Source organism: Thamnophis elegans, chromosome Z, assembly GCF_009769535.1.
Source record: "Thamnophis elegans isolate rThaEle1 chromosome Z, rThaEle1.pri, whole genome shotgun sequence".
In the NCBI taxonomy this organism is placed as follows: Eukaryota; Metazoa; Chordata; class Lepidosauria; order Squamata; family Colubridae; genus Thamnophis; species Thamnophis elegans.
Genome location: NC_045558.1, coordinates 54,153,510 through 54,173,599, shown reverse-complemented (window position 1 = coordinate 54,173,599; position 20,090 = coordinate 54,153,510). Strand labels below are relative to the sequence as shown.

The window sequence follows — 20,090 nt, the reverse complement described above, 5'->3', positions numbered from 1 at the left end:
TATGTTAATATTGAAAAAGAAAGTTTTCTTTTAAAAAGGGACAAGAATCATAATCATTTCATAGATTTCATATATTACATCTTGTTTTTTTTCTATACACCATCGGAAAAGACAAGTTTGCACTATTATAAACATGTTATAAATATTAATATTTCCCTCTACCAATTTACAGAAGAAAAAGTTGTATTTTATTGCTTCTGTGAATGTGCAGGTTCATATCATCTTCTGTCAATCATCTGAAAAATAATAATGCACTTTTGAGTGCATTCAGAAGACTAATAAAAATAATCCTACAAACTTTCCACATACTCAAGAACAAAGTCCAAGCTAGCCGTGACAATAACAGATTAATGATTGACGTGTTCTTCTGTAGATACAGTAGAATATATGGGGTCGTAATTGTATAATGCTTAGCTCTTTTAAATAAATGCACATTTTATTTGTTTTCAAATAACTGGGTTTGTGATTTGTATATGTTCTCTTTTGTTCCCTTGATTGATTTCAAAGTGATAATCAGAATACTCTTAAGAGTTAAATTATTATTATGAATATAAGTGAATTGAGCAGAAAATAGTTCAGATCTAAAATGAATATTAAGGGCAACTAATTTATAATGAATCAGTAGCTTGACTTACTTATGACTGTGACGCTTCAAAACATGTCTTGATTTTTTAGTGCTGATCTTGTGACATTTTGTGCTAAGTTCAGATGGTGGATAGCTGTTGAATCCATCTATTTTGACCCAGAAAAAACATAAAGGTAAACATTTAGAATATTATAAATAGTATTCTTCTTTTCAGCATTAAATTTATAAGCACAGAAAACATTTATACATGAACTGGGTCACCTTTTTTATATTTAAGGTGCACTAATTGTTTAAAATTCCAATTTTGTTAGCTTGGAAAGAATTTTGGCCTTTCTTGAAAATTCTGCTTGAGTCAATAAATGAGCAAGCGGAAAGATAAGAATTAACTCAATTTATTAATTATGGTGTATCCATTCCCTCTAATATTAAAAATATTAAAAATGAATATTTGATATTAATAATATCAATCTGAGGTGATATTTCATCCATATGTGGGAGAATTTGAAAGAATTCCCATTCCAACCTTTGAAAAATTATTCCAGGAGAGGACAATTCGTGACCAGTTGGTCATATGTCTCCCTCCAGATTGTCTTTGCTGTATGCAATGATTCAAAATGCCAATTTTGGAAAGTTTGGCTTAAGTACTTTTTTTAAAAAAAATCCAAGTTTACACATTCCTCTCTGTATAAAATGAAGACATGAAGAAGATGATTTGAAAAATATTAATGCTATTAAATTGAGTGCTATTACACATTAAAACAATAATGAAGGGCAGAAAAACATTCATGATGGGGAAGGCTTTGCATAGATAAGAAACAAAAACCATGCTCATTACAAACACTTACTCTGAAGAAAATATAGAAAAGGTTTCAGGAACATAATGGCATAGTTTAGTTCAGGCTTGTGAATTCTACCAAGCTGAATTAGATGCTGCTCCAGAGGGTAACTTGCTAGCTCTTGAAGTTCTGTGCTATTATAGTTCCGTCCAACAGAAACTACTAACAAGGCATAGCCTTGGCACTTGGCTCTCAGAGACACTTTCTTTAACACTGCTTTATCCCATTGACTTGTTCCGCCCACAGATATAATAATGATAACCTTGTGTTTCCTTGGGTTTGGAGTATGTGAGAAAATGTGATTAATTGTCCACTGTAGAGCATGGCCAACAGCAGTTTGACCATCCAATTGTTGAACGTATTCCTGGATATATTTTTTCATGAGCTGCTTTGTATTGAAAGTCACTAAATCAAATTCTTTCTTTACAGGTATCACCTGAGTTTCTGGTTTCAATGCTGGTATAGCATGGCTCACCAAAGCTATTCTGTCACCAACAGAAGAAGTTGCAGGTTGAGAGGAAATATCAAAATGGTTCAAAGCTCTGCTTAGAAATTCCTTCAGTTTCTCAAACTCATCAGGATTTATTTTGCTTGAGCTGTCCAAAATGAAAGCAGCGTCCACATATTCCCTTGGTGGTCTGATTCGTCTGTTACACTCATAGACAACATCTGGTTTGCATTTATCTGGAAAAAGAAATAAAGTTAGCTTTCTCTTTACAAAGAACAAGATAATGCTTCAGGGACTGGTTTTATTGCATACTTAGGAACAGTAGTTTCAAGAGAATTGTTTTCAACCAGATGATTTACACATATTTCCAGAATTGTGCTTGTTTTAGTTTTATACCATGGTATTTTGCCAAAAGAACTAATTGAACAGTTCATGTGAGCCTTTTTTTTCTATTTTATATTCAAATGAAAATTGACAAAGGAATTTTCTCCAGTTCTCCTGGCAGAAGAACTATATAGAGAATTAATCTATATAGAGATTATTTATTAAGGAATTGGACTGGAACTATGTAAACCTGGCTGAACCACTGCTATGGAGCTCAGCTGGTGAGTCTCCCATATATACTACCTTGAAAGGGCAGGATACATATATAAAAAGAACAGCGTATACAATTTGGTACAAAAATAGCCCTCATTTAAGTGCATTTAATTAATTTTTTAAAAATAAAATAAGCTAGACATATATTCAAATAACAGCTCCTCAGAAACTCAGTGATGCTAAACTCTTTCAGGCTTCTAGTTCAATAAAAATAATAACCATCATCTATTTCAAATAGATGTGTAATATTACCATTCTTCATACCATAGCAAAGTGTGCACAGTTGGAATCTTTTCAAAAATGGTGAATAATCTCCTCCAGTGGGAATGGTGATGACTTGAAATTGTCCAGAATCATCCATCTAAAATGTTTAAAAAGTTAAGTTTGATAGATAATTCATTATTTATTTATTAAAATTAAATCATTTTGCATCAGAGCTCCACATGATAGTCTCTTCTCTTAAGAAAACCTAAGATTTAAAGGGTTAGTTCTATTTTTCATCAGCATGAGAATACATGCATATATTTTCAGCTAATAAAAAAAGTTTTAGATAAATGTATATTTCAATCTGAAAATTGTCTTGATAGGATAATTGCATCAACAAAGCAACCAAAATCTTTCAGAGGACCACAAGGTTAAAAAAGAGGAATTGAATTTTTGTGGAACTGGGCTGTCTTTATTCCACCAGACAAATGTGGACCTGCTCCCACTACAGTGTGATGCAATGTGTCATGTAAGCAAAACAAACTGCTATGTTAATCTATCTTTGTATGTATAGACCACCTTTATTATTTTAATAAATAAATGAAGGAAAACAAATCTATTACACTTTCCTCCTCCAATTTTACACACAACTCTGTCTAATGAGTTGGACTGAAAGAGTGTTATTGACCTAAACACATCTGTTTTCCATGCATAAGGACTAGTTCTGGTTTCTAGCCTACTGCCTTAACCTAGTGCTAGAGACCAAACTGGTTATTTGGTGTTATACTAACTGGTACTAAATCAGACTGGTTTCTGTTCCTGCCATCCTGTATGCAGGTTATAAAGATGATTTTGTAGAGGCATATAGGCGGAGACATTAGCATGGTGCAATCTGAAAAATCACACTCAGATGGCACACAATCTTTCTAGATACTTATGCTTCAATTCCAGAGACAGATATCCAATAGGTTAGTTGCCTTTTGTTTTTAACAAGAGGATAGACAACTTGGAAGGATGCTTGGAAGCTATGCACTGGAAAGGATCAAAATGAATAGTAAGCATAGACAAAAAATATGGACAAGAAAAATTTAAACATTTGGAGAATAAAGAAACTGTTTGGCAAGCAAGAAATGGTCTAGTGCTGCAGTGATTGGATAGCAGCTATTGGATAGCTGTAACATGAGATAAAGAAACAATGATTCACAATAAAGATTGACTCAGCCTTCCATCCTACTGAGGTTGGTAAAATGAGGACCCAGATTGTTAGGGACAATTTGCTGACTCTGTAAACTATTTAGAGGGAGTTGTAAAGCTATGAAGTGGTATATAAGTCTAAGTGCTATTACTATTGCTGTACTTCTAATATTATATATTCTGTAACTTGTTTTATTTAGTGCACAGATATAATGCTTTCAACCTTTTTGATCATACATAATATTTGTGCTCTCTTTATGATTCATAACTAAAATTCATAGAATAAAATAATTTTATCTTCTCATAACTTATTTCCTTATTTATTTAACTTATGTTATAAATATGTGCAAAGTTATAGTTGTCAGTAAGGCAGAACACACTTAATTATTAGATGCAAAGGAAGTGAAAGATTATAATTTTAATCTCACCAGAAAAGCATGATTGATCTCAGGTACATTGTTAAAAGCTAAGATGACTGGGACAATCTCTAATGCACTGTATTCAAGGAGTGCTGTGTTGACAGAACTTGGATGGTCAGACTCTCCATTGCTGAAGAAGACAGCAATTTTCCTCACATTAGCACCTTGGAGAGTTCGCTTGAAGAGATGTCTGGCAACAAACCTCATGGATCCACCAATGTCGCGTCTGTTAGTTGTTCTCTGCAAAGAAAGTCTATTGAGCTCCTGCAACAACTTCTTTTTATTCTGGAAATCTATAAAGCGGATCAGATAATTGGTGTTGGAGCTATAGGACACAACAGCCACTCTGGCTCCCACAGGACAATTGCTTTCTCTGATGTTTGCTTGGTTCACAGTCTCTGTGACAATCTTTTTCATCTGTTCAAACATCTGGAATGTGGTATCCTGGGATATATCCAAAGCGAATACTAGTTCCGTAGCATATGCTGGACATTCTGCTGTTCCTACAACAATAGCACAGATTGGTCATTGAACCAGACTTTTTTTCTTTTAATTTTATTTATACCTTTTTCTTTATCTTTAACATAGATAGGTGCTTAGGGAACAATGTATTGTCTGGGTCAATTTTCTTTATACACGATAATAATATTAATAATACTTTTTACATGTGCATAATAATCATCTTTCAACTTCTAATACTTATATATACATAGTAATAATAATATATTATATTATATAGCAGTACACCTAATAATATTTTCCCACTTTCTAATTTCTACTTCTATTCCCTGGCCACTAATAGGAGAAGTCACATATCAACAGGTATTTGTATCTAAACATCATCTCTTGCCCTTTTTAATATTTCCTTGTTGATTTTTTGACAAATCTCACATGCTCCTCCCTTGAAACCTTATATCTCTTTACATCACTCATACTTAATCTAAGTATTTCAGCTGCCTCTACGTCTACCTCTTGCTTTCCAGTCTCTAAAGTAGCCACCAATAACTCTTTCATCACTTCTGGGAGAGGAGATCTCCTTCTTTACCCTCTTCTATATGTAAATTCCCTTCTCTGTTTCAAGAGCTATTACTATCTCCCCCAGATATGTTTGTGTCAGTTGTTGATTTTCCTCTTCTATTCTTTCTTCTGCTCCTTCTAATTTCTCCTCTATTTTCTGGATTTTTTGTTCATTTTCCTGTCATTTGCTGATAATTTCCTAATCTCATTTCTATCCCATGCATCTGTTCTTCATCTCCCTATGATTCTTTTGTCATAGTTTCTTGACTATATTGAAACATCAATTTTATTTCTTTTTGAAATGTATTTGTTTTTCCCTGTTGTAATATCTTACTTTATTTAATGGTCTGAAAGTTGCTCAGTAATCAAATCCCAATGTCCCAATTGTCCAGAATACAAAAAAGCCAACAAGAGAAGAGTTTGTTCAACCTTGGAACTGTTTTTCAGAGTCAACATATTTATCTTCCTCAGAGTCAGTCAATTTACTTCCTCTCAATTGTCCAAATTTGTAGATCTTGTTTAACTTTTCTTCTTTTGCTTCACAGGAGTGAAACAATATTTATAATCTAGAGCAGCCAATCAAATTCCCAATCATTCAGACTCAAGAGCAGTTCAAAGCAATTCCAAAAAAGAGCATGTTGTTTACCATCTGCACTACTTTAAAGTCTTCAAAAGGCTCACCATTTACTCCCAAACTATCAAAAAGCAAATCTTAAAGCTACCATTGTCCACCAGTAGATATCCTCTCTGCTCTTTCTCTTTTCACATACTAAATTCTATTTAAAATAATCCATTGTTCCAGGTGTTATTTGCTTTTCTTCATTTTGTTTCCCTTCTTTTGATCAATTCTGGCCTTTTCCAACTATGTAGTATGTTTTCCCACCAATAGGTGTCATTCCAGCTCTAGCTTTCAATATTGAAGTGAAAGTTATACCAGCTGATTGTCAAATAATCAAAAAGATTGTTTTTCTTTATAAAATTCCTTCCAGTGGTCAAAAAATATCTGCAAGTTTAACTCACTTTTCACAATATTAGAAATTCCAGTCTGTTCTTTCTAAAACTTACTGTCTTCCATTACAGTTCCATTTCTCTTTTGGATCTGTGATTTGGGTCATTAATTCTTTTATTTGGGGATAGGTTTCTTAAATAGAAGTTGAAAGTTGTCTCACACAGTTCTAATACTCCATTCACCAACAGCTCATTAGTGCTTCTTTCTTCGGTTGCCCCAGCTTTGGTCTGGCCATAATGGCTATCTCTCTTCTTTGTTGGTTTGGAGGGTGCCTTGGATCAAGTGAGAGAGTGGCCACTCCCCCATGATCAACAATAAAGGTGATTTCTTCATCACCCCTCCAGGGTGACTTTAGCTCCTTGCTGCCTCCCAAATGAAGAAGATGCAGCTGGGATTCAAAGAGCCCTGCTATCCTTGACCATCTCACCGTGATGCCAAACTGGAAATCCAGACTTTTTTAAAGGGGTGGGTGGGTTTCAAAATATAACTAATTATCTTGAGGCTCCCTATCCTATTGTCTTTACAGCCTGCCACCTAAGTGACCAAAAGCAATGCTAGATGGTACTTCTCTTGCAAACTGTTCACAAGCAATGCCACATGGTAGGTCAATACTTGAATACATTTAAATGGAGAATGAAGCTTACCTTGGTAGCAAGCTAAAGAAAAGAGAGAAAATAATATGGTATTATTGTTTAGTAGATATTTCTACTATATAAATTATTCAATATAATTTTGATCTCTTACTTTACAGTCACACTTGGATATCAATGTCTGAGGACTGTTTTTAAATGCACAGGTCATTCGTATAAAGCAGAAATTTGTTTGATTTGAATTAATTTGATAATGACCGTAATTTTCCCCTTCCTAATGCTGTCTTATTAACAATGATTCTATTATATTTTTATTCTATATATTTCTATTATGCATGTTACTAGTCATGAGCACTATTCAAATTATTGCTATGTTATTCAATGTATTTGGCTTAATTTTTCATTGTACTGTTCCTAATATGCTTATTTTTAGGTTGTGCAGCAATTTTTCCATTGACAGTTGCTTTGAGATTTATTAAACAAACAACACCAGACAACTTTAAAAAAATAGTATGAAAAATAAGTCAAAAATGAAGGAAATGGATGAATAAAAAGATGATATGATTTTAAGGAAAAATCTGAATATTTTAGAATATCTACAATATTTATCTACTGAAATCAGGTCTGATTCACTAGAAAAAAATATAGTTGATAGAGGTTCAGAATGAATACATGTATTATTGTAAAGTGTCTTAGTCTGATTAATCTAATTTTAAATCTGATAACACTAAATAAATTTCATGGGATTTTTTCTCACACATTTATTAATTTCCCTCTTCTTTTCCAATTATAATTTGGTATCAACTTTAAGAGCGAATAGAAAGTTCTTACTCAAAGCTTTACTTAGGCTAATTTGGTTTTGAGTCCATAATTAGTACATTCCTAATATAGGACAAAGAGGACCAAATTACCCATGTTGTCGAGCAAAATTCAACCAGGAAAAGGCATCAGAAGCTCTGATACTGACTTTGAAACAAATCTGATATGTGTAAATGGAAGCAATTACATCTGTAAATTTGGCAGAATTGTCATAATGCACTATCAAAGATTTAGCTTTTCCAAGAAATTGGCAGGTATATTCTGTTTGTGTAGGAACATTTAACCACACAGGCAAAAAGAATTGTATAGAAACCACAGTAGCAGAAAAAAGGCATGGGTGGGTTCATTTTTGTGCTTTGATTTTTATTTTTGCTCCTATTATCCCATCATAATTGAATAATCCACAACACCATAAACTTCCGAAGTCACACTATCTTAATAGCGCCTTAATGAATGAGAATGTCTGCCGCATTGAGACACTCTAGCTTCTTTCAATTTAAAGCTGCTCACTCATATGGAACACAACTGTATTTATTAGAATGGAAAACACTCCAGCTAATTGAATGCTTGCCCAAGACAATTATTATGTTACAAATTGATACTTACAACTATGCTTCCGAATATAAGCAATGAGCGCACATGGCTGTAAAATGAAAAAATGAGAAATTAAAGACTATGGATGATCTGAATAAATGTTTCCGTGAATAGGTTTTAATATATAAGTTAGCTATAGTAAATGCTTACTGAAAAGGAAGCCATGCCTTTGAATCCTTTGTTACCCTGAAGAGAGAGAAAGAAGCATAATATATTTGAATAAAGTATTAAAAAATGTCTTTGCATGTATAAGAACAATGGAAAATTTAGATGATGGTGATACAATAATCAGAGATAACTGCAACAAAATTCTTATTCAGCCTGGCTATTTGTTACTGTTTCTATATCTTGGAATTATGAAATGTCCCATTTAGGAAATATAAACACAGCATACAGGTACTTCAAAGCCAAGCAATTATATTAAACTAGCACATAACAAACATGCCTCCAGCTTTCTAGCATTCACATTTGCTTCTATAAACATCTGAGGTTAATAACGGCAAGATCCAAAAACATTGTGCATATGTTCAGAAGCACCAGCCAAATGTACTAAATAGGAATTAAAACAACCATGAATATAGAATTGCAATCAATGTAGGAGTCATTTATAACAGTTCTTATGAGTGAGATCTTAATATGCTTTTAATGTAATTTTTAATTCATGATTACTATTCATATTTAATTTTCTGATTTTGAGAGAAGGGTGATTTGCCAATTGAGTTAAATAGTCAGTGCTCCATTAAAATTTAAATAATGTTAAATAAATCAATATATTTATCTCCTTAATCTAACTCAGGCTCTTTAATATGATGCTCTTATATAGAGCTTCTGGTCCTATCACCCAAAGCCAACATGCTGAATTATTACTTTTCTTCTGATAATAGAAATCACCTCACAGATTCAAAGCATAATAAAAAGAATGATACAAGCAAGGATACAAATATTGAATTAAGCCCATCATTCTCCCATTATGTTGTATAAGACTACAAGATAAGGATAATCATCAAATAAATCTTTGTGATTTAAACCAACCTAAGATATACAGAAGAAATATTAATTTTAAGACAGCAGTAAGTGATCTTTGAAAGGGCAGATTAATAGAAATAAAAATAATAGCAATGATAATAGAAAATTATGGATTAGCCTGGGAGGTTTTGTTTTTGCTATTTTTATGAAGATTAGGATTTGTTTTAATGTAATAAAATTTAAAAACCAATTCTAAAGTATTAAGGACTATTCTTGTCTATGCCTCACAGGAAAATTGCTTCATTGGTTTTCAGCAGAAAACTGTACAATGTGACTGGCGGAGCTCAGCTACCCAGATCAAATAGCTCCAGTGATACATACCACCAATGCATTTTCCATCCTAGGCCTAAGAAAAAGTCAATCTATATGAGCAGAGACAATCAGAATAGAATACATGCACTTGCCACAGTAACATAAAAAAAGAAACTTAAAGAGTTCACTTTCTTTACAAATTACTATTGGATCTTTCTGAAATACATATTTCCCTGAAAATAAAGTTAACTACAGAAAATTGTATAAATTTGCATACCTGCCGACCTGGAGGACCATGGTTTCCTAATGCTCCTTTTTGGCCGGTGGCACCTGCAGGACCCTGAAAACAATGACATTGGAAAATCTATCATTAAAAAAAAAACTTTCAGTCACCCATCCTGGAAATTTCAAGTGAGTGATGCTAATGAAACCCAGTAAGTGATCTGAAGTGATAAGTTAAAGTTCCTATATAACATCAACAAATAATTCTGATTCTTTATGGCTATCATTTAAAGAGATATACAATTAATTCTATGAATCCAAGGGAATTTAGATTTGTATCTAGTATTTATCAAATTCTCTTCATTTTCTAAGCCATTTTTGCAATCATCTTAAAAAGTAGTTTTCATAAAAGTTCCACAAAGTGCATAGAAGCCCTAAATCCTTTAATTATAATTTTTTAGCCTGCTTGTTTAACAGTTTATGTCATACTGCAACAGACCTTCCTTTGAAAGTAGCATTTATAGATACAATTGGATTTATTATTAATCATACTATGTTCTTGACTATGAATTACTTTTATATAATTTAGAATATATATTAATTACTTGCCTTTTGCCCTTGCATCCCTCCTAATCCAATTTCTCCTGAAAGTCCAGGATTGCCAACATCACCCTAAATTAAATAATTTTTTTAAAAATATAAATTTTAAAGTGAAATTATTATTAGACACTTCTGATTGTTATAAAATTCATAAAAGATACCTTAACAGAGCAACCATATTTTAATTTATCTGGAAACTTATTAAGCTCAGTTAAATATATTTCTAAATAGACATAAGTTGTAAGAATTTTTAAAAATACAAAACGTATTAAAATGTTAAATCCAAACTAGCACAAAACCTATGCCACTACCAGAATCAAATTGCTGTCATACTACAACTGCACTACCAGGATATCTCTTCTCCCCCACCCACCCCAAAAAGAACACCTCATTCTGCTTTGCTCAAATATGGTGAAAAATGTCCTCTGTAATGCAATGATTAATCAACCAATTCCAGTCAGGGGCTGTTTGGTCTGGTGCCAGGTATAAAAAGTACCTTTGTTTTTAGTTTTAATGGATTATTATGAACCATCTAGAATCAATGTGTAAATAGATAGCCATATATATAAACTGGTCATAGATCGGAATAAGATGACACCCAAGCTGAACCACTGAATTACTTTATTAAGGTTTAACCTGTGGGACTAAATAACTTATTTTCCACCACAAAGAGACTGTTCACTGTTGTCCAATTTTATTTGTATTCTATGCAGTTACACAGCCTTTTTTATATCCTTTTTGGAACATCCATTACCTCTTGCCCTACATCTCCAGGAAATCCGTTTTGCCCCTATAACACACAAATGGAAGAAGAAAATTTATTCTTGAATAAAGGATGCAACAAACATTAAAAAAAAACCCAAGCATCTCAATGGAAAAATGCTTATCAGATATTTCTGGTCTCCGAATTCAATTCATTTAAATATCCCTTCACTTGAATGTATAAACTTTTTCCTTATTGTGCCCAGACAATCCTATTGTTTATCTTCTATTCAATATTTTATTCAACATGAAACATTACTTTTTTTTTTACACTTTAAGAAGTGGGGGGGGCATGAGGAGAAAAAAAGAGCCAACTTTCCCTTCCACAAACTTCTGCTAATTCTGAGACAGATCTGGGGAATATGTTATGGTTTTCATATTACAATTGATTATGGGATTTCCCCTTAAAATAATTAAATAAATAACCATTTATTTCTGTCTCTTCTTTTAAAGTTTTCTACAATCTAATTCTGAAAGTCTATGGAAATTTCTTATGATTAAAAATTATCCTTCAATTTATTTTAACATTATATTATTATTTTTAACTTAAACAATTGAAATGATTAAGTAGCTACATATTTTCTTGGTTTAAAAATTGCCACAAATCCTGATACAGATTTCCATTGATCTGAAACAAAAAAAAACCTTCCCAATATGGATTTTGACTCCTAAAATAAAAATTGTTTGAAAACTGCAATATTTTCTCTCCCCAAAACAAATCTAAACATTTCATCATATCTGGATTTGTGCCCAAATTGCATTATTTGCTTTGACCTAAACCCTACATTTGATTTGAACCATTGATTTTTCACTATGCTGGAATACTTCACAATTAAGTAAGCAAACATACCAAAACTACTACACAATTTCTTGCCCAGTTCTCCAAAGTGAAAAGATGATAAAGTGTCACAATTGGTGCACAAAATATATTATATTTTGTTCTTATCTCTAAAATAAAACATGCTTTATTTCTATTCAATCCAATGATAATTGAAAGTCTGATTTTCATTTAAGAGTCCTTACTGTACTTACCTTTATTCCTTTATTTCCCAGCTTACCATATCCAATTGCACCACTATCCCCCTAAAATAAAATTTTAACTTATATTATTTAGGATTTTTGTGCTCACCACAACTACACATTAATAAAGGGTGGATTTGACTGCTTAACTTTATCAAGTTTTCTCATTGCATTTGGATGTCACAAGATTAGGGAAAATTCCCCAACATGAATGGGAAAATAAATTATCTTGCATGTTTTTCCTACTAGCTTTGTAGATTCTTTTAAAGAAGGGAAAAGTAGTGAAATTCAGATGGATGATGAGTGGTATTATTGGACTTACTTTGTTAACAATAGGCAATGGGTAGTGTGAATATCCCACCTTTCATAGTCATCATCCAACAGCTGCAGGTTCTTGAACTTTTCACTCCTTGATTACATTTATTTATTTTTATTTAATTATTAAATTTATATGTCATTCATCTCATTCTGCAAAGTAACTCTGGGAGAATTATATTGCATGTAATGATAATATAAGGAAAACCATATTATTCCTGGGAGCACAATAAAAAAATAAATGAAGAATGTGGTCTAAAACTGCAGGTGTAATAGATATGTTGTTATATGCCATCCTGACTTTTCACACACAGACACACACGCACACGCACGCACACAAACGTGCGTGCACACATACACACACACACGTGATATTGCGCATTAATTTTTATGAGTGTTGTTTATATCATCATTAGAGGGGGTATTCTATCCCTGAGAAAATATTGAAAAATTTATCCTGGAAAAATTTGGAGAAGCCATTTAATTTCTCTGTCCATGAATCTGATGGAGACTTTCAAAAGATATTTTATGTCCGAATCTAATGCTACTGCAACCCAGTCTTTCTTTTAACTGAGAATTATGAAAACAGCACATGAAAAAGAATATAAAATAGTAGTTGGGATGAACATTGGAATTAAATATATTAATACAAACCCTTAGCCCCCTTAGTCCAGGTAATCCTCTCTCACCCTTCATTCCAGCATCACCAAATTCTCCCTATGAAAGGACAAAAAACTGGTATACTTAAGTTGAATCTAATTTCAATGCCATAATATATTGTGAAAGTACTGTAGCAGTATATTTAATTATAGCTGTACACTAAACACCAAAGCTATCCAGAAGATCACATAAATTACATAAGATCTGTAGAGCAACGCTGTAGATCAATGGTACCCAACCTTTCCACCTTGGCAGCTCAGCCCAATGTGGTGTGTGTGTGTGTGTGTGTGTGTGTGTGTGTGTGTGTGTGAGAGAGAGAGAGAGAGAGAGAGAGAGAGAGAGAGGCGCAGCAGACATGCGGGCACATAGCTCCATTAGTGCAAGTGGAAGGTGTGTGCACCCTCTGCTCGCACTAATGGAGGTTCATGTGTGACTGACAGATCCTTGCGCTCAAGCACGAAGCTCCACTCATGCAAGTAGCCAATGCTTGTGCTCACGCACAAAACTCCATTCGCATGAGTAGATAGTAGTCATGCGTGAAGCTCCATTCACATGAATGGAGCACATGTGCCCTCCTCAAATGCCCTTTATTCGCATGAGTGGAAGTTTGCATACTTGCACTTGCCTGCTGCTCACACAAGTGGAGGTCCACGCACACGCTTGCCCATTACTCGTACTGCCCAGTTTCAAACAGGCTGCAGCCTGGTAGTGGGCCACCGCCCAGGGTTTGGGGATCCTGGCTGTAGTGCAATTGCTTGTAAAAAGAATGGATTTTTCCCTCCACAATTGGTCAAGGAAGAAAGCATTTACTCCAATGTGAGGAGATATTTATGCCATGAATCTTTTTAACAATTCAATTTTCTATTTTGTGGATTCAGATTTCTTAGGAGTATATTGGATATTATATAAATTAGCAATGGATTTTGGGTGAATTGTTTTAACATTGATGAATGATGATGTAGAATGGAGAGAATATTGGCAATATTACAGTGGTTTCTACCATCCACATTTTTGGGGTGAATAAGTTTTGCTTTTAGATGACATTTAAGGAAGCAGACTTCAATTAGGAGTGGAGTGGCATGGCGTAAAGTAGAGTAGAGTAGAGTAGGGTAGGGTAGGGTAGAGTAGAGTAGAATACTTTATTTGACACACAAGAAATTTGTTTCCAGATATAAGCTTACAGTGTACATACAAACAATAAAGTAATATAATAATAAGATACCTATCAGGTCCCAGATATTTCTACAGGGACACTGGCATTTTGGTAGGAGGAAGGGGGGAGAAATGGAGTGATCTGTATATGAAGTTTCTGTTTCAAGTGTCTGTTTCCTGCATTATTGTGTTAATCTCTATATGAAGTTTCTGTTTCCCTGCAATGACATAGTGTGGGAAGGGTTTGGTTAGCATTGCTTTAAATAGCTGGCTTTAAGTGAGAAGCTTCAGTTCTTGCCTAGATCTCTTGTTATCACAAACCTTTCAATAAAAGCTCCTTTTGGAACCATTGCTGTTTCAAGAATCCTACTTTCTTGGGAAGATTGGAGAGGCAAGACCTTACAACACCCATAGGAGAATATAATAGAAAAATGAGAAGGATAATAGTAATAGAACTATATTACATGGGTAAATATCTTTATACATAAGACAGAGTAGTATTGTGGTAATTAGGTATTCAACAGAGTGATGGCACAAGGGAAAAATTCTTTGTGACTAGTTGTTGTAGTATGCAATGTGCTAAAGTGGCACCCTGAGGAGAGGAGATGTCCAGGATGAGAGGGGTTTATAGATAATTTCTCAGTCTCTTTCTAACCCATGCGGTATACAGGTCCTCAATGGAAGATAGACTGGCTGCAATTGTTTTTTCTGCAGTCCTAACTATCCATTGAAATCTGTACCTGTCCTGTTTGGTTGCTGTGCCAAACCAGACAGTTATAAAAGTACAAATGACAGACTCAATAATTCCTCTGTATAATTGTATCAGCAGCTCCTTGGGCAGTCCAAGCTTAGTTAACACAGGAACAATATTCTTTGTTGTGCCTTTTTAATGATAGTTCTAATGTTAGGTGTCCATTTCAAATCCTTGGAAATTATAGAACCCAGAAACTTGAAGATCTCTATACTGTCTTCACTATGATTAATAAAAATAAATTTATAAAGTTAAAATTAAATCTAACTTAAATTTAATAGTCTCACTACCTAATCAATCTTGGCAAATCTTAGATGCTAAACAAGGTCAGCCATGAACATACTTGGATAGACAACAACCTAAGAATTCCAGAGCTGGGAAGTTAAACTTGATTCTTAGAAAAAGGCAATGGCAATCAACATCAATACTACCGTTGGCAAAGAAAATTGTATATAATATTATTTTTCCATGTACCATATTTTATTACATTTCCCTTTCATCACATTAAACTGCACAGTTTGAGAACAATTTCTACATGTTTCCAAGCCCTTGGAAGGCAATGATGTTATATTTGGGAACAATCTTCTGTTGACAGCCTTCTTTTTAGGCAGAGGACAATATCAAAGTAAATATGAACATATCCTGAAAAGGAATATAGAGATACACTGTTGCTTCTAAAGACAAGTAAAATTTGATACCTTATTCCCTCTGGGTCCCAATTTCCCAGGAACACCTACTGTACCTATTCTTCCTGGAACACCCTAAAATAAATAAAGAGATAAACTCATATGGAGTTGATTAAATAAGATAATGCTTCACATAAAATTCTCCCATAATTTGATGCCATTATAAGAATGTCAAATGAGGCATATGCTGTTCTTGTTTTGTCCTTCCACTTCCAATTCCACTTGAAGAAAGAGGCTTAGCTTTGAAAATTTCATTCCAAGAGAATAATAATTTCATTGAAATTATCCTGGATGGAGAGAAGTGATCTTTTCTAATTTCTGAATGGCCAGAAATTAGATTATGTATGAAGAGAGGGGAATATTCCTCCATGGATGCAAGAACTTCTCCAAAGACCTGCAGCCTTCCCAACTTTACCTGATGAGGTCAGTCCTAAGAGAAAACCTAATCAGAAAACTACTTTCAGAAGACTTTTTCAGATTGGGATGGATGGACAGGTATCAAGTCTTCAGAATGATGGGAGATATATAAGAGAAATACCTAACACCATGACTAGCACTACTAGTACTCCACTATTCCCAATAAATAAATAAGCTAAAAAGATTCACAAGCTCAAAAGATTAACAAGCTCCCCAAAACAGAGTAAAAGACCAACAAATTCTGCAGAGATAATTTCTGAAAAATTATTCAGTAGATTTTGGCATAGCATTACCTGAAGCAGATAAAAACAAAAACAAAAACCTTGTGAGGGGACAACCCACTCCCCTTTTATCAGCATAAATACAACACACACACACACACACACACACACATTTATTTATTTATTTATTTATTTATTTATTTATTTATTTATTTATTTATTTATTTATTTATTTATTTATTTATTTATTATTGAGACATACTGGGAATCCTTTCCTTCCTGAATTTCCTTTCATTCCTTTCACTCCCTGAAGTCCTTTTTCACCCTAGAAACATAAAAAAAACCAGTATTAACTTCAAACAGAACACCCAAAGGATGCAGACTTAAAGTCTTATTTCTACTTATTCATTAAAACAATTCAGATACTAAGCAACAGTTTCTTGGAAATCCATTACTAATTTTGACAATTGTTGATTAAAAACAATGACTGAAAATAAGTCAATGAAATCATTATAAAGAAATGTTGACTCAATTAATTGGGGATATTTTGTTTCTTCCTGTTTACATTTCTTTATCTGAAATACACTCCATCTTATGATTGTATTAGTCAACTGCTCTTTTCAAATAGTACCTTCAAAAACTCTGTCTTATCTCAGGAAAAGGTAAGCAGATTAGATCTGATTAGTAATTGGATATAACACCACCAGAAAATCTGAGGGCTATAGACTGAATTGAGAACATGGAAAAAACATCATCAAAGAACCAAATGACAAATTATTACTAAGAAAATTACATGAATTTACTCAAGAAGATTTAACCTCAACTTCAACTCAGCTACATCAATCATTGTCCAGTCAAGAAGTTGCATTTTTTCCTTAGAAGACATGTTCTGTGCATTTGAAGAGGATTCGATGTTAGAGATTTAGAAGAAATCCAGCATCTTCCAATTTCTTTACTTTGAAAAAACTAACAAGTCATGAAGGTAGATCAAGTCCTTTTTTTGGATAGTTGCAATTCAATTTTGAATTCACCTGTGGGCCCTTAAATCCTTGATCTCCAGGAAAACCCCTTGGACCCTGGGCTCCATTTTCTCCCTGTAATAACAGAAATGACTGCTTAAAAAAAGGATCCATTAAAAGAAAGTAACCCATAGTCAAGCTAAACAAAATAATATAGAATATTCAAATCTTTTGCTACCTGGACTAACAGGAGGCCATACTTTGCCAGCTTTGTCCTCACTGGACTCATCAAATACAGGTAGTCCTTGTGTTATGACCACAATTGAGCCCAAAATTTATGTTGCTAAATGAAACATTTGTTAAGTGAGTTTGCCCCAATTTCCGACTTTTCTTGACACAGTTGTTAAGTGAATCATTGCATTTCTTAACTTAGTAGCGTGGTTGTTAAGTAGATCTGGATTCCCCATTGACTTTTCTGGTTGGATGGTTGCAAAAGGGAATCATGTGACCCCGGGACACTACAACCATCATAAATATGAGTCAGTTGTCAAGTTCCTGGATTTGGATCACATTACCATGGGGATGCTGCAACAGTGGTTAGTGTGAAAAACAGTCATAAGCTACTTTTTTCAGTGCCATTGTAACTTTGAACGGTTACTAAATAAACTGTTTAAATCGAGGACTACTTGTAAATGTAATCTATGGGGTTCAAAGTCTCTACTGGGAATTGAGCTCACAAATATTCGCATTTTAAATGACTGTATGTAGAGCATTAGCTTTAACAGCCATCCACATCTTAGTGCTTGGAATTGCACAAAGAAATATCTTATGTACTTTTGCAATTTTTGGAGGTAGATAGATTAATTGATACATATGAGGGTAAGTAGGTAAGTGAGTAGAATTTAAAACCATACAATCCTAGATTCGTCCCCCATCTCTCTGTATTGCACCACAAAATCAAGAAACAAAGTTACAGGATATGCAAATATATATTTTAATATGTGTTGGCAAGGCCATTGTGGTGGCCGCACTTCTGGTGGAGTGGGGAGTGATGTGTCTGGGGACCGGTCTGGATTGGCTGTCATAGGCGAGGACAATACACACCTTCAACCAGTGCCCGATGGTATTGGAGGAGACTTTCAGTCCCATAGATGTTGGCTGAAAGGACACAAATAGTGCCTCTGACCTCCTGAATGATATGGTACTGTAGAGGGTATTGGGAGTCAGTCCCTTGTCCATGCCAATCTGTAAGAAGCCTAGTACCTGTGGTATAGAAACTTTAATAGGGTCAACGCCGGCTGCATGGCCCCACCTGCAGAATGCCTGCCAAGTGGCCTCGTAGATGCATGCCATGGACAGGTGGCGTGCTGCCTGGATTGTGTCAATGACTTTATCGGAGAAGTGCTGTCGGATCAAGATAGTCCGCTCATGTGCCACATGGCTAACTGTAACAGTTGAGGATTCGGGTGGATGAGGGCCCCCTGAGATAGGCATATCCGATTGTCTGGAATTCTCCAAGGGCATGAGACCGACAGATGGATAAGGTCAGCATACCAGGGGCGTCTGGGCCACATCGGAGTGACCAGGAGAACTTCTGCCTGCTCCGCCAGAATCTTCTGAATGAGAAATGGCACCAGTGGAAGAGGTGGAAAGGCATACAGGAGGCCTCCTGGCCAAGGGCTGCGAAGTGCATCGGTGCCTCCACCTTGGAATCTGGTGAAAAACCGTGGCAGATGCGCTTTGTGAGGTTGAGCAAAGAGGTCCATTTTGGGCTGGTCGAATCGGTGAGATAGCTCCTGGAACAAGGCTGGATGGAGCCACCACTCCACTTGGTCCACCGTGGCCCTGCTCAACCAATCAGCCTGTATGTTGGCTGTGCCCGATATGTGTTCTGCCCAGATTGATAACAAGTGGGCTTCCGCCCAATGGTGGAGTCTCTCCCCTTCTAGCATCAAGGACTTGGACCGAGTGCCCCCTTGGCGGTTGACATGTGCCTTGGAGGCCACGTTGTCGGTGAGGACCAATATGTGGTTGGTCATCACCAAGTCCCGAAATTCATGGAGGGCTAGATAGATGGCCTGCAGCTCCAGCCAGTTGATGCCGTTTCATAACTCCTGGGCACTCCAGTGTCCTTGTGCTACTTGGTTCAGGGTGTGAGCCCCCCACCTGAATAGGCTTGCATATGTCTGCCACCAGTTTGTTGACATCTGGTGGAGACACATATCATCAGGAGCAAGCCTGGCCTGTAGCTGTCTAAGCCAAACCAATGAGGTCCTGTTGAAAAAGGAGGCTACTGTAGCAGCTCGCAACACCAGGAAGCTGCCTGGTGTATTTTACGGATGACCAGCTCAGCCTTGCAGCCCTCGGCCTTGAGACCCTCTGAGATTTCGGATGGAATCAATGCTGGGGAAGTCAAGACCGCTACTGGGGGATCTACTGTAGGGAATTGTAGGATCCCATCAAGCAGCACATAGGAGAATTATGTGGTGTAATGATATTGGTTGCACTTCTTTTCTCCACATGGTTTCAGAAATGTCATTCTTTAATGAAAAATGTAATTTTATTTTATTATTCTATTTTTATTGAATTTAATACCTAACTTTTCTCTTTTTATAAACACTTAAGGAAGTTTACAGAAAGAGGCCACCAAGGTTAGTTAGACTGAGAAAAGTGCTACATTGATATATTCAAGATGAACAATATGTCCTTGAAATTACTATAATTTTATATTAAA

At 35.0% G+C, this 20,090-nt stretch overlaps 1 protein-coding gene across 1 annotated transcript in view; it reads right to left on the bottom strand.

The window, feature by feature from the left end:
- Positions 1-631: 631 nt before the first annotated feature.
- The window catches only part of LOC116521160 (collagen alpha-6(VI) chain-like), a 73,037-nt gene continuing 53,578 nt past the window's right edge, over positions 632-20,090 (bottom strand). Inside the window, exons 23-37 of the mRNA XM_032235857.1 lie at positions 17,429-17,491; positions 16,660-16,722; positions 15,772-15,834; positions 13,165-13,227; positions 12,208-12,258; positions 11,168-11,203; positions 10,423-10,485; positions 9,869-9,931; positions 8,464-8,499; positions 8,326-8,362; positions 6,955-6,966; positions 4,294-4,787; positions 2,732-2,828; positions 1,432-2,106; positions 632-732 (exon numbers count right to left, since the gene is read on the bottom strand). Of these exons, the coding sequence (XP_032091748.1) occupies positions 632-732; positions 1,432-2,106; positions 2,732-2,828; positions 4,294-4,787; positions 6,955-6,966; positions 8,326-8,362; positions 8,464-8,499; positions 9,869-9,931; positions 10,423-10,485; positions 11,168-11,203; positions 12,208-12,258; positions 13,165-13,227; positions 15,772-15,834; positions 16,660-16,722; positions 17,429-17,491 (1,917 nt within the window). The remainder of the gene's footprint in view (positions 733-1,431; positions 2,107-2,731; positions 2,829-4,293; positions 4,788-6,954; positions 6,967-8,325; positions 8,363-8,463; positions 8,500-9,868; positions 9,932-10,422; positions 10,486-11,167; positions 11,204-12,207; positions 12,259-13,164; positions 13,228-15,771; positions 15,835-16,659; positions 16,723-17,428; positions 17,492-20,090) is intronic.